This window comes from Eucyclogobius newberryi, unplaced genomic scaffold (assembly GCF_026437365.1).
Source record: "Eucyclogobius newberryi isolate DKJ021-1_F unplaced genomic scaffold, fEucNew1.0.hap1 SCAF_8, whole genome shotgun sequence".
Taxonomy (NCBI): domain Eukaryota; kingdom Metazoa; phylum Chordata; class Actinopteri; order Gobiiformes; family Gobiidae; genus Eucyclogobius; species Eucyclogobius newberryi.
Genome location: NW_027316500.1, coordinates 4255986 through 4273744, shown reverse-complemented (window position 1 = coordinate 4273744; position 17759 = coordinate 4255986). Strand labels below are relative to the sequence as shown.

At 44.6% G+C, this 17759-nt stretch overlaps 1 protein-coding gene and 1 long non-coding RNA gene across 2 annotated transcripts; both read right to left on the bottom strand.

The window, feature by feature from the left end:
• Position 1: 1 nt before the first annotated feature.
• LOC140350903 (transmembrane protein 41A-B-like) lies at positions 2 to 13494 on the bottom strand. Its single transcript, XM_072436481.1, has 6 exons — positions 13402 to 13494; positions 13057 to 13270; positions 7820 to 7970; positions 5559 to 5720; positions 4411 to 4549; positions 2 to 3207 (listed from the first exon to the last, which is right to left on the bottom strand). Exons 1-6 carry the CDS (start codon positions 13418 to 13420, stop codon positions 2957 to 2959), a joined length of 936 nt encoding a protein of 311 aa, XP_072292582.1. The 5' UTR covers positions 13421 to 13494; the 3' UTR covers positions 2 to 2956.
• Positions 13495 to 14125: 631 nt separating this feature from the next.
• On the bottom strand, positions 14126 to 15480 carry LOC140351673 (uncharacterized). The gene is made up of 3 exons (XR_011925385.1): positions 15331 to 15480; positions 14758 to 14841; positions 14126 to 14277 (listed from the first exon to the last, which is right to left on the bottom strand). It is a non-coding gene; the product is annotated as an uncharacterized lncRNA (long non-coding RNA).
• Between the last annotated feature and the right edge of the window lie 2279 nt (positions 15481 to 17759).

Genomic DNA, 17759 nt, shown 5'->3' with positions numbered 1-17759 from the left:
GTTTTGTCAGTTTGTTTGTGTAATGTTTGAATAAGAAATATACAATGTACACAGAACACAACAAAAACACTTGTTGAACTTAAATGACAAGACTATAATCCCATATAATACAGTATAATATACAGTGCTACATAAACATTGGATTCACTTAAACATTAGATTGAACGCTGCAGAATGTTCAAGATTTCAGCGCGTACACACAGTATAAGACATTAGGGACAAAACTGTCTCACTCGATAGACTCTGGCGTATATGATAAATCCAACAGAAACGTGCTAAACCCTGTATCTAATGTGAATTACCCATAAACAAATTCACCTCAGACCCTTGACACATTATGTAATAAACTTAATCCATAATTGTCTTTAGTCCTCTCTTTGCAGAGACATATTTCCCACCTCAAGAAGACACAAGCGTCTAACTTTGAACACAGTTAAGACTAGCCTTAGTTACAGACATTATACATGCTCTTGTAAGTGCTTCTACTGTTTAAGTGCTGATGTCGGGGTTTTTTAATTACGACTTTGTTTTGTTAAAGCAACTTTGCTTGTATACAAGTCTCTCCATGGCCTAGCACCAAAGTTCATCTGAGACTCTGAGGACCTCAGGGACTGGCCTCCTGCTGGTGCCTTTTTATGTGTTTTTAACGGTGTAAAGCACTTTGAATTACACTTTTGTACAAATTGTGCTCTACAAATAAAATTTGATTGAAAATTTGTGGTTAAAATTAGCAAAATGTTTGTTGAAATCTTAAATAGAATCATGTTCACTATGTTCTGGTGAAATGTGTATCTAACCTGCCACATGCACAGCTCTTATTAGTGTTGTTCACACAAACTCCTCTGCATGGCTCATCTTTTCTGATGATGCTGAGTCAGAGGTGGGAGCAGAACCATACATGGTGAGGGGCACTTTATTGTCTCCGGAGGAACATTTGTCCTCTGTATTTGACCCCTTCAATGTCCTTGGGGCACACTGTCAGGAGCAGTGGGGTCACAGTCCCGGGATCAGATCCAGATCTAGGCCTGGTCAGGACCTCCCCTGGGGGATTTACCTCTGGGACATGGTTTGGGTTGATGGGTTCTATTTCATCGGCGGTGCAGGGATATGTATAGAACCGTAGATACATTTCAAACTCCAGTTTCTCCTTCTTGAGTAAACTATTGCACAGTGTAACCATTTTTTTATTTGAGTAAAAGTTGTGTTATTATTCACTATTTCAAACCATTTGAACATTTGTGTTTTTTGCACCGCTCCTTCAGAAATGATTTATTTTTTTCAATTTTTTAAGTCTATTCTTTGAAAATACTAGACTTTATTTAACTTTTTGTCCTTCTAATTACATGAACTTCAAATTATAAATAATCAATACAAATACATCAATACAAATACTTGAATAGTGGTTTTCCCAAATACGTAGTCCTAGTTGAGAAATAAGATAAGCCTTGAGTAATATTCTTTTGAAGTAGGTGTACTCTTACTTTTGTGTCCACCTCTGGCTGTTACTGTTCTGTTCTGTAAAGTAAGACATGTTTTTGGAGAGTTTAGTTGTGCACATTTCTCAGCCTGTCTTCAGTCCAGGACCGGTCAGACATGTGCAGCATTCAGGGACAGGAAAGCTCGCCTCGGATTTGTAAAACGTCACTCCCATAAAAGTATTAAGACATGAAAGCACATTTTAAACACACACATAACAGAAGAGTAGAAAGACATTAAGCAATCTCTCTATCAAAAAGCAGCATAAGAATTAAGAGCTCATAGTTGTGATTTACCAAAATAAGGCACTTTACGTTGGCTCGATATGGCACAGTCCACACATTATGCACGTGTTTAGTCAAGAGTACGACATGTATGAATAAATGTAAATATAATTACATTCTATTCCATTTTTGGCCTCAAATTATTATTTCAATTCAACAAAATGGAATTTGTACCCACAAATGAGCCATATACAGTACCTAATGAGTTCTCACAAATGAGTATATTTGCACAATTGTAAGCCCAATATATTGTAATATCTACTGGGCAAAATCTACTTGCGTGTGCAATACATATAATATGACAGATATATGTTTGATTTGTTGCTTGTATTCTCTAATTAAAATGTTTTAGTGGCCCATGAAACCTGAAGGTGGCAGGAGCCTGACAAGCTGCTGTAAAACCCTCATAAAGAAGAAGGGAATTATCTTCCTATTTCTATTTAGTTTTGTTTTTAGGCTTGAAAAGAGGACATTGTTTAAACTCTTCATTTGCATGAATAAACATTCATCTGATAAATGACCTGTTTTGTTCAATTGGGGCCATTCCCTTAATTGGTGGGAACAATTTGGTAAATTTATACATAGGATTTTGCTAATTCATGGACAATATTTGGCTAAATCATAGGAACAATTTAGTATACAAAGTTTCAGTTAGCTTATTTGTGAATAGTAATTCCATTTTGTCAGAAAAATATATCTTTATATGTATGTATGTTTTATATGTTTTTATAAGTATGTCATCGGCGGGGCTGGGAAACAAATAAGGTGATCGTGGGTTTGATTCCCAGGCCACACCAACATCACATGATCTCTGGGCGGAGTCTGCGCATGTTTTAGGCAAAATGACCAGGCCGAATGAACGTGAGAGTGAATGTTTGTCTGTGTGTGTCTCTGTCTCTGTGTTGACCCTACGACGAGTTGGCCCCTGTCCAGGGTGTGCCCCGCTTAAGGCCCAAAGTCACTGGGACAGGCTCCAGTCCAGGCTCCATGCTTCTACATCGAAGTATGTGGTTTCAACATGTGTGTATTTCTCTTTCTGGATATTACTATTAAAGTAGTGCCTTGTCGAGTAATATTCTAGTTCATTCTAGTCTGTAAACCTTTCCAAAGTGACCCATGGGTTTAACCAGAGTAGAGACACGTTCTCCTATTGTCCTCTGGGACCCTCCTGACTTCTGGGGCCCTCCTCCTGACAGTCACCGTCTCTTACGCTCCCTGTGTGTCACCTCGTGTCTCTCGTCCCTGGTGCTGTCCCCGTTACAGTCCAGGTCGTCCACCTTCAGATGGCCCCTGCTGTACTGCTTGATGAGGGCCCCTGGGAGCAAGGCCATCAGGGCTATGGCCAGCAGCTGAGCCAGAGTGCTCCAGGAGAAGATGTCGTCCATGGAGGAGATCTGGGACAGGATGGAGCCGGTCCTCACACAGATGAAGTTATACGGGATCAGGCCTGGAGCACACAGTGTCATGTCACGTTTACAAGCACAGAGAGGTCTGAGGGCCATTAACAACCAAACTCTATTTGTCTTTGCCCATAGACTCTATCAATATTTAGATAATCCAAACAGGAAGTGAGCCTGAGCACGTATCGGCTGCTTCAGGTCTGGCTCCCACTCACTTCCTCTGTAACTGCTGCTGTCACGCTCAACATTCAGGACTTATTGTCTTAAATCAAGATATGGACAATAATGACTGAGCGATCAGATGCATTCTTTCACTTTTCTTTTTGATTGACAGCTCGCACGACTTGTTGCTAAGCACCCACCCTGTGGAAACCATGCTCCTGATTGGTTGTTAAGAAATGTGTTCTCGGATTTCCAAAAACAGAACTCTGTTCCATGTGGGCTCTGTGCAGTTCAACACTCCCGTTCTCCGCTCTCTTCACTGGCTCCCCATCAAGCAGCGCATAAACTTTAAAATACTCCTCCTCACCTTCAAAGCTCTTCACCACCTTGCCCCCCCCTACCTGTCTGACCTCCTCATCCCCCACCGCCCCACCCGAGCTCTCCGATCCTCCTCCTCTCTCACCCTGACTGCACCAACATCCCGACTCAAAACTTTTGGCGACAGAGCATTCTCCCGAACAGCACCCCGACTCTGGAACTCCCTCCCCCAACCTGTCCGCCACTCTCCCTCACTCACAACATTCAAATCCCGCCTCAAAACATACCTCTTCACCCAAGCCTATGACCTCCCCTACCCCTAGCCTCCTCTACCCCATTGCCTACACTTCTACCCCCTGTTACATCCCCATCTTTTTCTCTCTACTTCTTCTGTCTTGTTCATTTTATCTGTATATTAATGTGTATTGTACGTGTTGTCCCCCCTGTCTGTAAATACCCCCCCTTTTTTTATTATGTTCAGCGTCTTTGGGTCACTGAAAAGCGCTATATAAATAAAAGTTATTATTATTATTATTATTTTCTCCTCAACTCTTTCTCTGTGGGTTTTTCCTGAATCACACTCATCTCAATTTCCTGACGGATCAGGCAGTGGACAGCAAACTGTGGGTGGATTTTAGAAAGATCGATGAGGAAAAATATATGCATTTTTATGGGATGTGTTTGATGATATAAATTGAATTTGCAACATACTGTTTGAATTATTCACTGCAAACCAAACTCAATGGCGATCACGTATGTGAGGAGCTCACCAATGAAGACAGAGGAGAAGAAGATGGACATGGGAACGCTGAGCACTGGACATGTGATGTTCAGGAACCAGTTTGGAGTCATAGGGAAGAAACGCAGGAAGAGCAGGAAGAAGAAGAGGCTGCTGCGGTTCTCCTCCACCTGACAACCACACCAGCATGGAGCAGAGGAGCAGAGGAGCAGAGGAGCAGAGGAGCAGAGGAGCGGAGGAGCAGAGGAGAAGAGCAGAGGAGCAGAGGAGCGGAGGAGCAGAGGAGCAGAGGAGCGGAGGAGCAGAGGAGAAGAGCAGAGGAGCAGAGGAGCGGAGGAGCAGAGGAGCAGAGGAGCAGAGGAGAAGAGGAGCAGAGGAGCAGAGGAGAAGAAGAGCAGAGGAGCAGAGGAGCAGAGGAGCAGAGGAGAAGAGGAGAAGAGCAGAGGAGCAGAGGAGCAGAGGAGCGGAGGAGCGGAGGAGCAGAGGAGCAGAGGAGCAGAGGAGCAGAAGAGCAGAGGAGCAGAGGAGAAGAAGAGCAGAGGAGCAGAGGAGCAGAGGAGCAGAGGAGCAGAGGAGAAGAGGAGCAGAGGAGCAGAGGAGCAGAGGAGAAGAAGAGCAGAGGAGCAGAGGAGCAGAGGAGAAGAGGAGCAGAGGAGCAGAGGAGAAGAGGAGCAGAGGAGCAGAGGAGCAGAGGAGAAGAAGAGCAGAGGAGCAGAGGAGCAGAGGACAGAGGAGCAGAGGAGCAGAGGAGAAGAGGAGCAGAGGAGCAGAGGAGCAGAGGAGCAGAGGAGAAGAGGAGCAGAGGAGCAGAGGAGAAGAGGAGCAGAGGAGCAGAGGAGCAGAGGAGAAGAAGAGCAGAGGAGCAGAGGAGCAGAGGAGTAGAAGAGCAGAGGAGCAGAGGACAGAGGAGCAGAGGAGCAGAGGAGAAGAAGAGCAGAGGAGCAGAGGAGCAGAGGAGCAGAGGAGCAGAGGAGCAGAGGAGAAGAGGAGCAGAGGGCACAGGAGCAGAGGAGGAGAGGAGACGAGGAGACGAGGGGACGAGGAGAGGAGGAGAGGAGGAGACGAGGAGAGGAGGAGAGGAGGAGAGGAGGAGAGGAGGAGATGAGGAGAGGAGGAGACGAGGAGAGGAGTGTCAGGTATAGACTAGAAGATGAGCTCAAACCCTTGAAAGCTTCGTACCTTCTTCTGGAGCAGAGTCACTTTGTCGGGGAAGAACTGCACCACGTAGTGTTTCCCGAAGGTGGCAGAGAGCAGGAAGCAGAAGGTGGAGCCGATGGTGGTGAGCAGACAGGCCAGGAGCAGACCCTCCCACGGCCCAAAGATGGCCCCCGCTAACATGTTCTGCATCACACACAATACAGTATGCATTGAAAAGGTACACTCTGCATGCAAAATGTACACGCAATAATATATTTACAACAAAAACTTCTCTCAATAATGACAATAATAATGAAAAACATAATATAAATAATAATAATAATTAATAAATATAGCCGCAAGCGGCAATGATCGGCCCTCGCCACGCCGCCGCCACACCGCAAGAGGAGGGGGCACTAATGCGCCCCAATTGTCCTTTTAGTACGCCTACTGCTGAATCTGTGACGCTGTCACATCTTCTCCCCTTTGTTTTACCATCAAAAAGCAATTTTATTTTGAATTCTTGGCAAAATGTGCAGCTTTGCCGCACAGACACCGTGATCTTAGAATAAAAATGTGGATAACTTTTGATGGTCCACCCCTGAAGATGAGTCTCACCAAATTTCACGTTGATAGGGCCGACGCCCTAAGAGGAGTTTGTGAAAGTCTAAAGTGTAAACACGTTCTGGCGATTTCCCCATTGGAATAACATGGAAGGTTTTGGTCATCGCTACGGCAACGCCATAACAATTATGACATGGGTCTCATTGACTTTTTTGATGGGGATGCCAAAATTGAATTTTGTGTCAAATTTCAGATAATTTCGCAAAACTGAACATTTAACCTCCATATAAAATCTGTAGGGGGCGCTGTGGCTCCAAATTAATTTATTTCACTTCAAGTAGGTTTAGGGCAAAGAGTTTAACAACTGATTCTAATTTGACGCAATTCGGACTTTATCGGCGCAAACGGCAGAAATGTTAAATTTGGGAGATTTCTGAAATTCTAGCTACAGTTTGCGGCTTCGCCGCACAGAGACCGTGACAGGTATCAATGTAATTTGGATAACTTTTGATGTCCCACTCCTCAGTAGCATTTTCACCAAATTTCAGCTTTTTAGGGCCACCGCCCTGGGAGGAGTTCGTAAAAGTACGACGTTTGGAAAAACTCATGCTTAGCCATTTTTGAACCAATATGGCCGACATTTGGTTGGGCGGACGGCGTTGCCGTAATAATATTTTTTACTTCTCTTGTCACCATATACCTCTGCGCCAAATTTCATAATTCTACGATCAGATTTTTTTTGAGTCATTTCCCATCTCTCAATGCATTTTTGGTACATTTGGGGGCGCTGACGCGCCAATTTTTTTAATTTTAGAAAAGGGAAATAGCCAGAATGTAGAGAGGCACGATTTTTAGAGGTGTGCTAATTTTTGTGACTTTTCGTCAATGTTCACTGGGTGAAAAATAGGGGGGTTGGTCCCGAGAAGAAGAAGAAAGAAGAAAGAAGAAAGAAGAAAGAAGAAAGAAGAAAGAAGAAAGAAGAAAGAAGAAAGAAAGAATAATATTCCGATGCGAAAACAATGTTTCCCATTTTTCAAATATCATAAACTATACATTTTCGAAAAGCGCTCGCGCTTTCCTACCTCATGGTGTGGGTCCCTGGTCACTGACGGGTACTTTCGTTAATTTTGAGTGGGCTCCGCCCACTTTGTGTTTTTGGCCCTCTATACAGTAATAATGTTCAATTTTTGCATTACATGCTTATATGCACGGAACATGCAAGAGATGGGGAACGTATTCGTGAGCTACTTACGGCAAATGAGTGCTTTATATGGGACCCAATGTAAAGTGCTCGTTTAGTGCGCACTTTCGCAGCCGTGCTTCGCACGGCTTTACGAGATTAATAGGCCTCTCGCCAGCTTGTGGCGCTCGGGCCTAATAAAATAGAAACGAGAACACCTTCATCGTGTGTTAAAAGGTCAGATAAATGTGTGTTTTAAACGGTGTCTCTGATGCTGAGGGCAGCAGACAGAGCATTCAGCAGAGGAACATCTTTATTTAGGCTTGGAACCTTCAGAACCAAACAGACCCAAACTGTTTGTTATTGAGGTTATGACAGTGGAGGATTATTCCACGTGCGGTAAAATGATCTGCTCATGGAATTCACCAGGGCAAACAAACATTGGCCTGAACTATGGCCCTGGGATCGGATAACACTATCAGAGTGATCTAAGTCTGGTTCATGATGAGGCTAAACTTCTCTCTGAGGCTCCATGAGTGACATGCAGTGAGGGTCTGACCAGGAAGGAGGAGCCTGGGATGGCAAAGGACTGTTTGTAGAGGTACGCGGAGCAGAAGAGCAGCACCACGTAGCTATAGTGCTCTCTCTTATACAGCTTCAACATGTTCGCCAGCTCCTTCAGCTCATCCAGGTCCGACGGGAACTTCAGCCTGTGACACACACCAGCACCAACATGTCAAACATACGCACATTTGTATTAGCATAGCACCTCATAGCATCACTGCCATACTTTTGAGGCCAAATGGAGTTTTGAAATTTGACTCCCTTGACTAGAGATTGAGCCATATGTATTTTCGTCTTTACTTTAAGAAGTTTATCGGTCAAAACAAAACACATCAATACGGCAAAAAGTGTAAGTATCGGCCTCTGTCGTTGGTTCCACTCTGGGCCGATCCCAACAATTTTTAAAGCCAAAAGACACAAACACTAGGTCTTCATCTTGATTGTGCACCATGGAAACACATCCCCACTTCAAAGATCCTAGATCAGGCTATTTTTCCTGTTTCGTAGTCTACCCTAAGGGTATATTTGATAATAATAAGTGTTGTGCAACACCCATAACATAATAGTTATGAAATATCACCCAGACCTTGGACCCGCTCACAAACCCGGAAAAGCCCACGGCTTGGTTTGAGATTCGCCCCCACCTTTGCGAAGAGCGATCTGCCTCCCCCGCCCACCCCGTGATGTAGTCTCAGCGAGAGCGTGCGACCCCGCCCACCCCGTGATGTAGTCTCAGCGAGAGCGTGCGACCCCGCCCACCCCGTGATGTAGTCTCAGCGAGAGCGTGTGTCCCCCCCCACCTCGTGACATAGTCTCAGTGAGAGGGCGTGTCCCATGCCCACCCTGTGACGTAGTCTCAGCGAGAGCGTGCGACCCCGCCCAACCCGTGACGTAGTCTCAGCGAGAGCGTGTGTCCCCCCCCACCTCGTGACATAGTCTCAGTGAGAGGGCGTGTCCCATGCTTCACCGGTAAACAGCGCAAAGGCTCTGCATCTTTCCTCCAGCGCAGAGGACTGGCCCCGGCGCTCTCTTCGGGTCCTCTCCCGCCTCCCGCCGTGCTTTACCCCGCGCTCATCGTGCCGCCTGACCCCGGGAATACTTTACTTTTCGCCCGTGACTTTGGGATATACCTCGCGCCTCGCCGACACTTCCGCAGCGTCTGTGGATTCTAGCGCCGGTGAGAAAGTCATGTGGTGGTTATGCCGCGTTGCAGTGAGTAGGCCCCGTCCATCTGTTCATCCAAGGAAAAGGATATAGACTGTACTCTCGTTAAAAACTGCAGGAACCAATCAAAAAACCACTTGGGGCACATATATGAGGCACCAAAAGCTCTGAAAAGTCCATTTTGAATGAGCTGCAGAGCTGTTAGGAGTCTAATATCAGGAGGTCACGCTCACTTCAGATCCACAGAGTGATTATATTACTTTATTACAAGTTACAAAGCCGAGTGAGTAACCGTTCATTTCACAATGTTTATCGTCATTTACCGTACAAACGCTTCGACGCGCGGCTAATCGGGCGACGTTACATTTGACTCCCAAAGGTGTTTTCCTAAGCGTATCTGAAGAAAGTGATTTGATATGTTTGGCAGACACTTAAAAATAACAGGAAAACCAAAACCACGTCTCAGACATACTGTACATCCATTCTCCCTCACGCTGAAACTCAAGAGGACCCTGCTTTTCTACCCCTCAGCATTCCGCCGTTTCATTGGCCGACAAACAACCGCGCCGCGCTCTCTTTTTGGTGGGCCGGCGAAGGGGCTGTTTGTGGACACTGGACACTGGCGTGATCGCGGGTAAAATGTGTGGCGGTGTACACTATTTGGATGTACGTAAATAGCGCCACCCCCAGAGGAAACATGATGTCACACGCCGCTCACACGAGACGGTCAAGATGCACCGCGAGGCTTCTGAGAACACTCTGCTGCTTCACGAGGATCAGGTTTAATGTCAGATTCTGCTACGGGGTTATTAATAAGAAATACCCAGACTGTGGCAAACTTAGATTCAAAATATAAAATCAGTCAGTGAGTCGCGAGAGAGCGTTAGCATTAGCTTAAAGTTAGACTACTGTAAACAAGAGCCAAAGTCAGTGTCATTTTCACAATAGTTTTGATTTGACAAATAATAAAGCCTGAGAACACATTTATTTGGTTGATTTTTGTTTAAACTGTCAGAAAAAATTGTCAGTTGTGTTTAAATGATGTGCGTTCAGGATTAGCAAAAAACGGCGAACGGCGGTGAGGGTTCCGGTTTAACCCTGTTGGTCTGTAGAGGCTGCTGGGTGTTTTTCTACGCTCTCATTGGACACTTCTGCCTTCATTGATCATCAAGACGAGGCACACCAAAACGCAAACGAGCCTATTGTCTCTGCATTTTGGACAGGATGTCACTTATTGATGACATCAGCTCTAACTTTGATTTTTCAGCTTTTATTCACAAACTGCAACTTGACTGTTTGCACGTTTGATTAAATCTGTCACAATTCTTTGCGCTAAAAAACTAAAACTGTGTCTTATTTTGTGTAGTTCTGTTGATATTTGAGCTGGAGATGTCTGGACAGTTGACATCTATGACGTCAGATGTAAAGGTTTGAGCAGTAAACACGCTCCAGTAACAGTTTCCTGAGCTCGTACACGTGACAAGGACATGAAAGTCACAGTGTTTTATCATTTATATCAATCACGTCATGAGAAGCAGTGACAGCTTTTGACAAGTGTGAATGAAAAGTGTGTGTGAGCGCTCAAAGGGACTGGATCAGCGTTATTCTACCAGCCTCACACACTCACATTCACACACGCATACACGCACGCACACACACACACACAAGCACACGTGACGCACATGCAAACGCACACACACAGACACGCACCCACGCACACACACACACACACACATTCACACACGCACACACACTCACACACACGCACAAGCACACGTGACGCACATGCAAACGCACACACACAGACACGCACCCACGCACCCACGCACACACACACACACACACATTCACACACGCACACACACTCACACACACGCACAAGCACACGTGACGCACATGCAAACGCACACACACAGACACGCACGCACGCACAGACACACACACACACACACACGCACACACGCACACGCACATTCACACACACACACAAGCACACGTGACGCACATGCAAACGCACACACACAGACACGCACCCACGCACACACACACACACGCACACACACTCACACACACGCACAAGCACACGTGACGCACATGCAAACGCACACACACAGACACGCATGCACGCACAGACACACACACACACACGCACACGCACACACACACACACATGCACACATTCACACACGCACACACGCACACACACACACATGCACACATTCACACACGCATACACGCACACACACACGCACACACAAACACATGCACACATTCACACACGCACACACGCATACACGCACACACACACATTCACACACACGCACAAGCACACGTGACGCACATGCAAACGCACACACACAGACACGCACGCACGCACAGACACACACACACACACACACGCACACACGCACACGCACATTCACACACGCACACACGCACACACACACGCACGCACAGACACACACACACACACGCACACGCACACACACACATTCACACACGCACACACGCACACACACACACATTCACACACGCATACACGCACACACACACGCACACACAAACACATGCACACATTCACACACACGCACACACACACACACACACACGCACACATTCACACACACGCACAAGCACACGTGACGCACATGCAAACGCACACACACAGACACGCACGCACGCACAGACACACACACACACACACACACGCACGCACACACGCACACACACACACACACGCACACACACACACACTTTCAGTTTCCTTTGCAAACATAATGGTTTTCACAAAAACACAACAGTATTCTCATTAATGGTCTAAATTAAAGCAATAATTAAATGATCACTGAGGATTCTGGATTGAGAGTCAAATCTCCAAAAGAGAGACATTGAAATGTGTGCCAGTGCAGCAGAGTCTGTGGGCTTCTGCTTCCTGTTTATTGGTGATATTTTGAGGAGTTTCTCCCATTCCAAAGATATAATATTGAGTTTTGAATAGTTGCTTTGGACTCCCTGTAAGAACTGTTTCCTCTTCTGTGAGCAGCACATCTTTGAGGAGAGGTCAAGATCCTCTAGAACACATCACACATGGTCCCAGAATTCATCTGGCTCCCATTTGGACGTCTTCTGATATGTCCAGGCTGAGAGGAGGAACAACACCTTTGTCCTGAGGGCTGTTACTCTCCTCCATCACACTTCCCTGACACATGACTGTGACTCTTCCTTCCGGCTGTAGTGAGTGAATAATGACATATCACTATTATTATTATTATTACTACTTATCTATCCTTCCTCTTGTTCACGTCTGCATCAAGAGCACTCAATGTGCTTCAGTCGCCCAGTAGTGGATGAATAAAGTGATTGATTGACTAATGACCAGGTGCTAGATCTCCATGGAGACGCAGCAGTAGCTGCAGTGGAGTATGAGCTGTCTGTGTGACATGACGGACTCGGGGAAGTTGACTTGCTCAGAACATATCACGTTTCTTACAAGACTTTTGAGGGACTTTCTTGGGAGTCTAAACTGGTGTGAGTGGCACTGGTAAACAGAAAGACCAGTATTCTTATTTTTGTGAGTTTAATATCTAAACTACAATAGCTACAGAATAATCTATTCATTCTTTAAAAGCACAGTTACTTTATGGTCCATGGAAATAAAGTGAAACTAAACTTCTGAACATTATTCGTGGAGATAGATGTGTTTAATGCCATACTGTGGAATAAGCTAAATAAGCTAAATATAGCTAAAGGAAAAGGAACAAAACGTGCATGGAAACAAGCAGAAGGAGGCTCCTCCTCCAGGCCAAGTACGAGTCAGGTTTGTGGAGGCAAGCCTGCTCACAGTAAGAACATGGTATTTTCTCAACATAATTTTATTTCAATAAAACCATAAAAAATAAATTATATATATATATATATATATATATATATATATATATATATATATATATATATACTATATAACATATCCCATATCCTAAAGTTGACATAACTGTCTTTATTTTGTAGTTACAACATGATAACATTATAGTTCATACATGAACTTGCTCTGTGTCCCTTCAGTCCTACCTGTACTCCTGCGGCTCCTGCGGCTCCTGCGGCTCCTGCGGCGCCTCTGGCCCCTGCAGCTCGGCCCCGGGCGCACTCGGCCTCACTCCCCGGGGAAGGTGCGAGGACAGCAGGTACAGGTAGACGCTCGCAGACGCCACAATGACCGCGAGTCCCACCAAAGAGCGCATGTCTCCGCGTGCGTAAGTTTCCCCGCTGTTCGCTCGGACTGGTCCTGCAATAATCCTGACATCAACTGACTTAAAGCCTCGGGAAAAGCCCCAGAACACGAGGAGAAGGGAAAGTGAACGTGTTGCTGCTCCGTTGGACGACACCGGGCGGGCGGGCGCACGCGGTGTCACTTACCGGTCTGCGGGCTCCTCATGACGGCTCACATTCTCCAGGGCTCGGGTTCAGCAGGAGTCACATGGCAGCACTTTCCTCACCTCTCCATTTGTTCCAATCAGTCACTAAAGACCTGAGCCGAACGAGCCAAAAGTATGGACAACACGCAGGCTCCATGTGTGCGCGAGGGATATAGCAGTGTGTGTATTTGTATTCAGGCAGTAACAGTAACGGGAGTGTGTAGAAGTAACGCAGTATTTGGATATGCAGTAACACCAAGCAACCAGCAGATGGAGCTGTGGCACAACAGTCGGTAACGCAAAGTGCCTTGGATTTTATTAGTTTTGTATTAGAGCCAAAACAGTCAATATTATGCTAATCATTCATTGTGTATACTATATACTATACTTGATAATTATCTTTAATTCTCTTTAATCGTCCTCATGAAGAAAATACAACACAATAGGCCTAAACATAAGGTTAGACTTATTGGAAAGTAAGTAAAAGTACTGTTCTTAAGTACATTACAGTATTGAAGTACCTGTACTTGTTTTTAGAGTTTTTTAGATTTTTACAGGATATACTTTAACCTCACTACTTTTAAGAGCAGGTATGTGTACTTTTTACTGCACTACATTACCTGTACCTTTACTTGAGTACACATTTTCAGTTGCTCTTTACACCAGTGGAATAATAAAAAGAAGAAAAATAATAAATAATAATAATAAAAAGGAAAAGGCCTCAGCAAACACTTTATTGTACATTTAGTTCCCATACAGCAGGGGCGTCATTCGGCCTGTTCAGTTCTGTTCAGTTCAGTTCTGTTCAGTTCTGTTCAGTTCTGTTCAGTTCTGTTCAGTTCTGTTCAGTTCTGTGCACCTGGAGGAGGAGTTGCACCTGCAACAGAAAACACGAGCTACAGAACAACTTCACATCGTGTTCTTCTTACACCATCATAAAATATACAAACAGTGACTGCACACTTCCAGTTCTAGACGTGCATTTCATTTCCTATTATTTTATTCCATAGAATCCTCAAGCTTTCATACCTTGAGATTTTTTTTTTTTTAGTTAAATATTTATTTTAGAAACTTTATAATCCACTAAGTAATCCATTTTTTTCGTTGCTGATTTAGCCTATACATTTTAAAAGTGTTTTGGACATTAGTTACCACATAGGGGATTAGGCTCTGGTGTATTTTGACAGTTAATATTTGATATGTTTTTAAAGTCCATGGGACTTTAATGGGCGTAGTATGTGTTTGTGTGTATGTGCCAGAGACAACTTAACATTTTAGGCTCTTTATACTTTGATTTACATGTGTGCAAAAATAATCACTTATCCAAACTACTACTATTTAATCTGTTTTTTTTTACCTCTGCGTAGTATTATGTATTCATCATTTCTGGCTTCCACAGCATCGTCGAAAATCTCTATCAGAGCCTCATCTTCAGGGACCACTAAAGAAAAAAAGCCAAAATACATTTCAAATCACTGGCATGTATTGACTTAGCATGTATTGACTTGGCATGTATTGATATGTATTGATTCTTGGACAGTGCCACAAGTATGTTTACACCAGCCACAACTTCAATGTATGAACTTTGATATTTTGAGTCATAAGGTAAAACACAAGAAAAAGTTAATATAGGTTTTAACATGGGCCTACAGAAAGGTGTATAGTGAAAGTAAAACTTAAAGGTGCACTCGGTCACTTTTCTGATCCATGGAGATGTTTTTGCTTTGACCAGAAAAGTGACATAGTGCACCTTTAAGTGTACTTTTAACTATTGGATAAAACAACAAAACAACTAACAACAAACAACTAAGTATGAAACAGAATCGGTCAAAAGACTGGCGTAACGATATGTTACTAGCCAAAATGCTATAAACACAACCAATTATCACTAATGTAAAGTAAAAGTGAAAATAATGAACCACTTTTTTACCTGGGTTATTTCCATTCATCATTGTGTCTGCTGTGATACAGACCGCCAAAACAGTTAGCATGAGCAGGCTAACAAGTTGTAGCTTCATGGTCCTGTCGAATCAGAGCAATCCTCCAAAGTAAGCTAGCATGAACGTAGCTCAACGCATTAAAGAAAGAAGAACTTTAAAGAGGATGAAAATGAACCTGCTCGACCAGAGTGCGTCACAAGCGCGTCACAAAAATGAAGGCATCTGAACAATCTGGTTTGGAGGACAAAGGCTGTGGCTGTCTGACAGTGACCTTAGCCTACATTAGCCTACATCTAAGGGTGAACTGACCCTGGACAATACGGCCTCCCAGCTCAAGTACAAGAAAGAAAGGTATGGAGCCAAAACAGGTCCATAATCTTTGAAATTGAAAAAAAGTGAAAGTAGGAAAGCAAGTTTTAGAGTTAGTGTGAAACATAATGAATAGATTTTCTGACAGTGTCAGTGCAATTGCTGACAGTGCAGGGCGTGGCACTCTAAACAAGAGGTGTGATCACTCTGAAATATGAGGTGGAGTGAAGCGAACTGAGGGGATGGTGTGGTGCATTCTGGGTAAGGCCTAAGTAAGGCCTAGAACTAATAAACATCTGTAGTGGACTGAAAAACACAACACGACCAAGACATTTCCTGGGTCGTGTAACTATCCCCACACGGACAAGATAATCATAATGAAATAATAATAATAAATATTTTATTTATATAGCGCTTTTCAGGGACCCAAAGACGCTGAACATAATAAAAAAGAAAAGGGGGGGTATTTACAGACAGGGGGCGACAGCACGTACAATACACAATAATATACAGATCAAATAAACAAGACAGGAGAGGTAGAAAGAAAATTATGGGGATGTAGCGGGGGGTAGGAGTGTAGACAGTGGGGTAGAGGAGGCTTGGGGAGGGGGAGGTCATAGGCTTGGGTGAAGAGGTATGTTTTGAGGCGGGATTTGAATGTTGTGAGTGAGGGAGAGTGGCGGACAGGTTGGGGGAGGGAGTTCCAGAGTCGGGGTGCTGTTCGGGAGAACGCTCTGTCACCAAAGGTTCTGAGTCGTGATGTTGGTGCAGCCAGGGTGAGAGTGGAGGAGGATCGGAGGGCTCGGGAGGGGAGGTGGGGGGTGAGAAGGTCAGACAGGTAGGGGGGGCTAGGTGGTGAAGAGCTTTGAAGGTGAGGAGGAGTATTTGCATATATCACACAGATTATAAATGATAGAATCATGAATACACTACATTTTCATCACCCAGATGTGCTGAGAACAGAACACACTGAAGTCCATGCACACATCTCTGTCTCTCCTCATCACCGAGGGCTCAGCGGCCTGGCACTGGGACTAATGCGGGTCATCGCAGCAGTCTGGGGGGGTGCGCTTCAGGATCCTCCGCTCCTGTGGCTCTGCTGCTATATTGAAAATAAATATTTGCAGTTTAAAAGATTATGCACCGCTTTTGGCTTTTCTTGAGTAAGATCATCTTTTCCATCACTTTCAAAAGGTTTTCATATTAAATTCATCCAAGTAAAATCTTACATTAAAATATCAAATCAAAATAGACAGGCCTAAAGCTACGTTCAGGCCGCGGTGTCCAATTCGCGCCCGACGCAGGAATTGGACGCCCGTACATTTTAAGGCAGATGCCCCAGACACTCGTCCTGGACCTAAAATCCAAAAAAGAAACTCACCAGCAGACACGCGTCCAGCACACATTCGCAGTGGAGGAGTTGTTGAGTTTTCCAGTGTTGCTGCTTTCTTGGGGCGATGGCAGAAAGTGGCTTTGGTGTGTTAACTTTACAAAGTCCAAAAACAGAGGCGATGGGCTCCGGGGCCCGTCTGCGACCCGCAGATACTTCAGTGTTGAGCAGAGTTTAGTCAATATCATTATTTGCTCCAAGACCTGCGTCTTGAGGATTTTTTTTTATCGTTGAGGAATTTGTTTTGGGTCTTCTTTTGGGTACACGTGCACGTCACTGGAGAGTAATCTCTGATTGGTTGCTGCGGGCGCTTTGGACGCCAAAGCGTCCACTCAAAACGCAGGATTTGCACCGCAAAAACGCAGGACGCCCAAGGCGCGTGTCCACATAGACTTTGAATGTAAACTGGCCGCTTTGGACGCCGCGGTGTGAACGGCCCTTATGACCGTAGTTCCCAACCTTTTCTCCTTGAAGCCTCCTTTGCATGAGGCATTTACTTCAGATACATTAACAGTCTTTTCAGATCGTTAACCCAATTTCCAAGCATAAATATTAGAGTTTCACCATTTAATTCACACAATAAACATGTTTAAAGACCAGACCAAACAAAGCTCTGGAAACTCCCTGCAATAGATTTAAAAGGAAAGTTCACATAGACACAAATACATTTTATGTTAAAGGAATATATTGATTTCAAATGGATCAACTCAAAATAAAAAA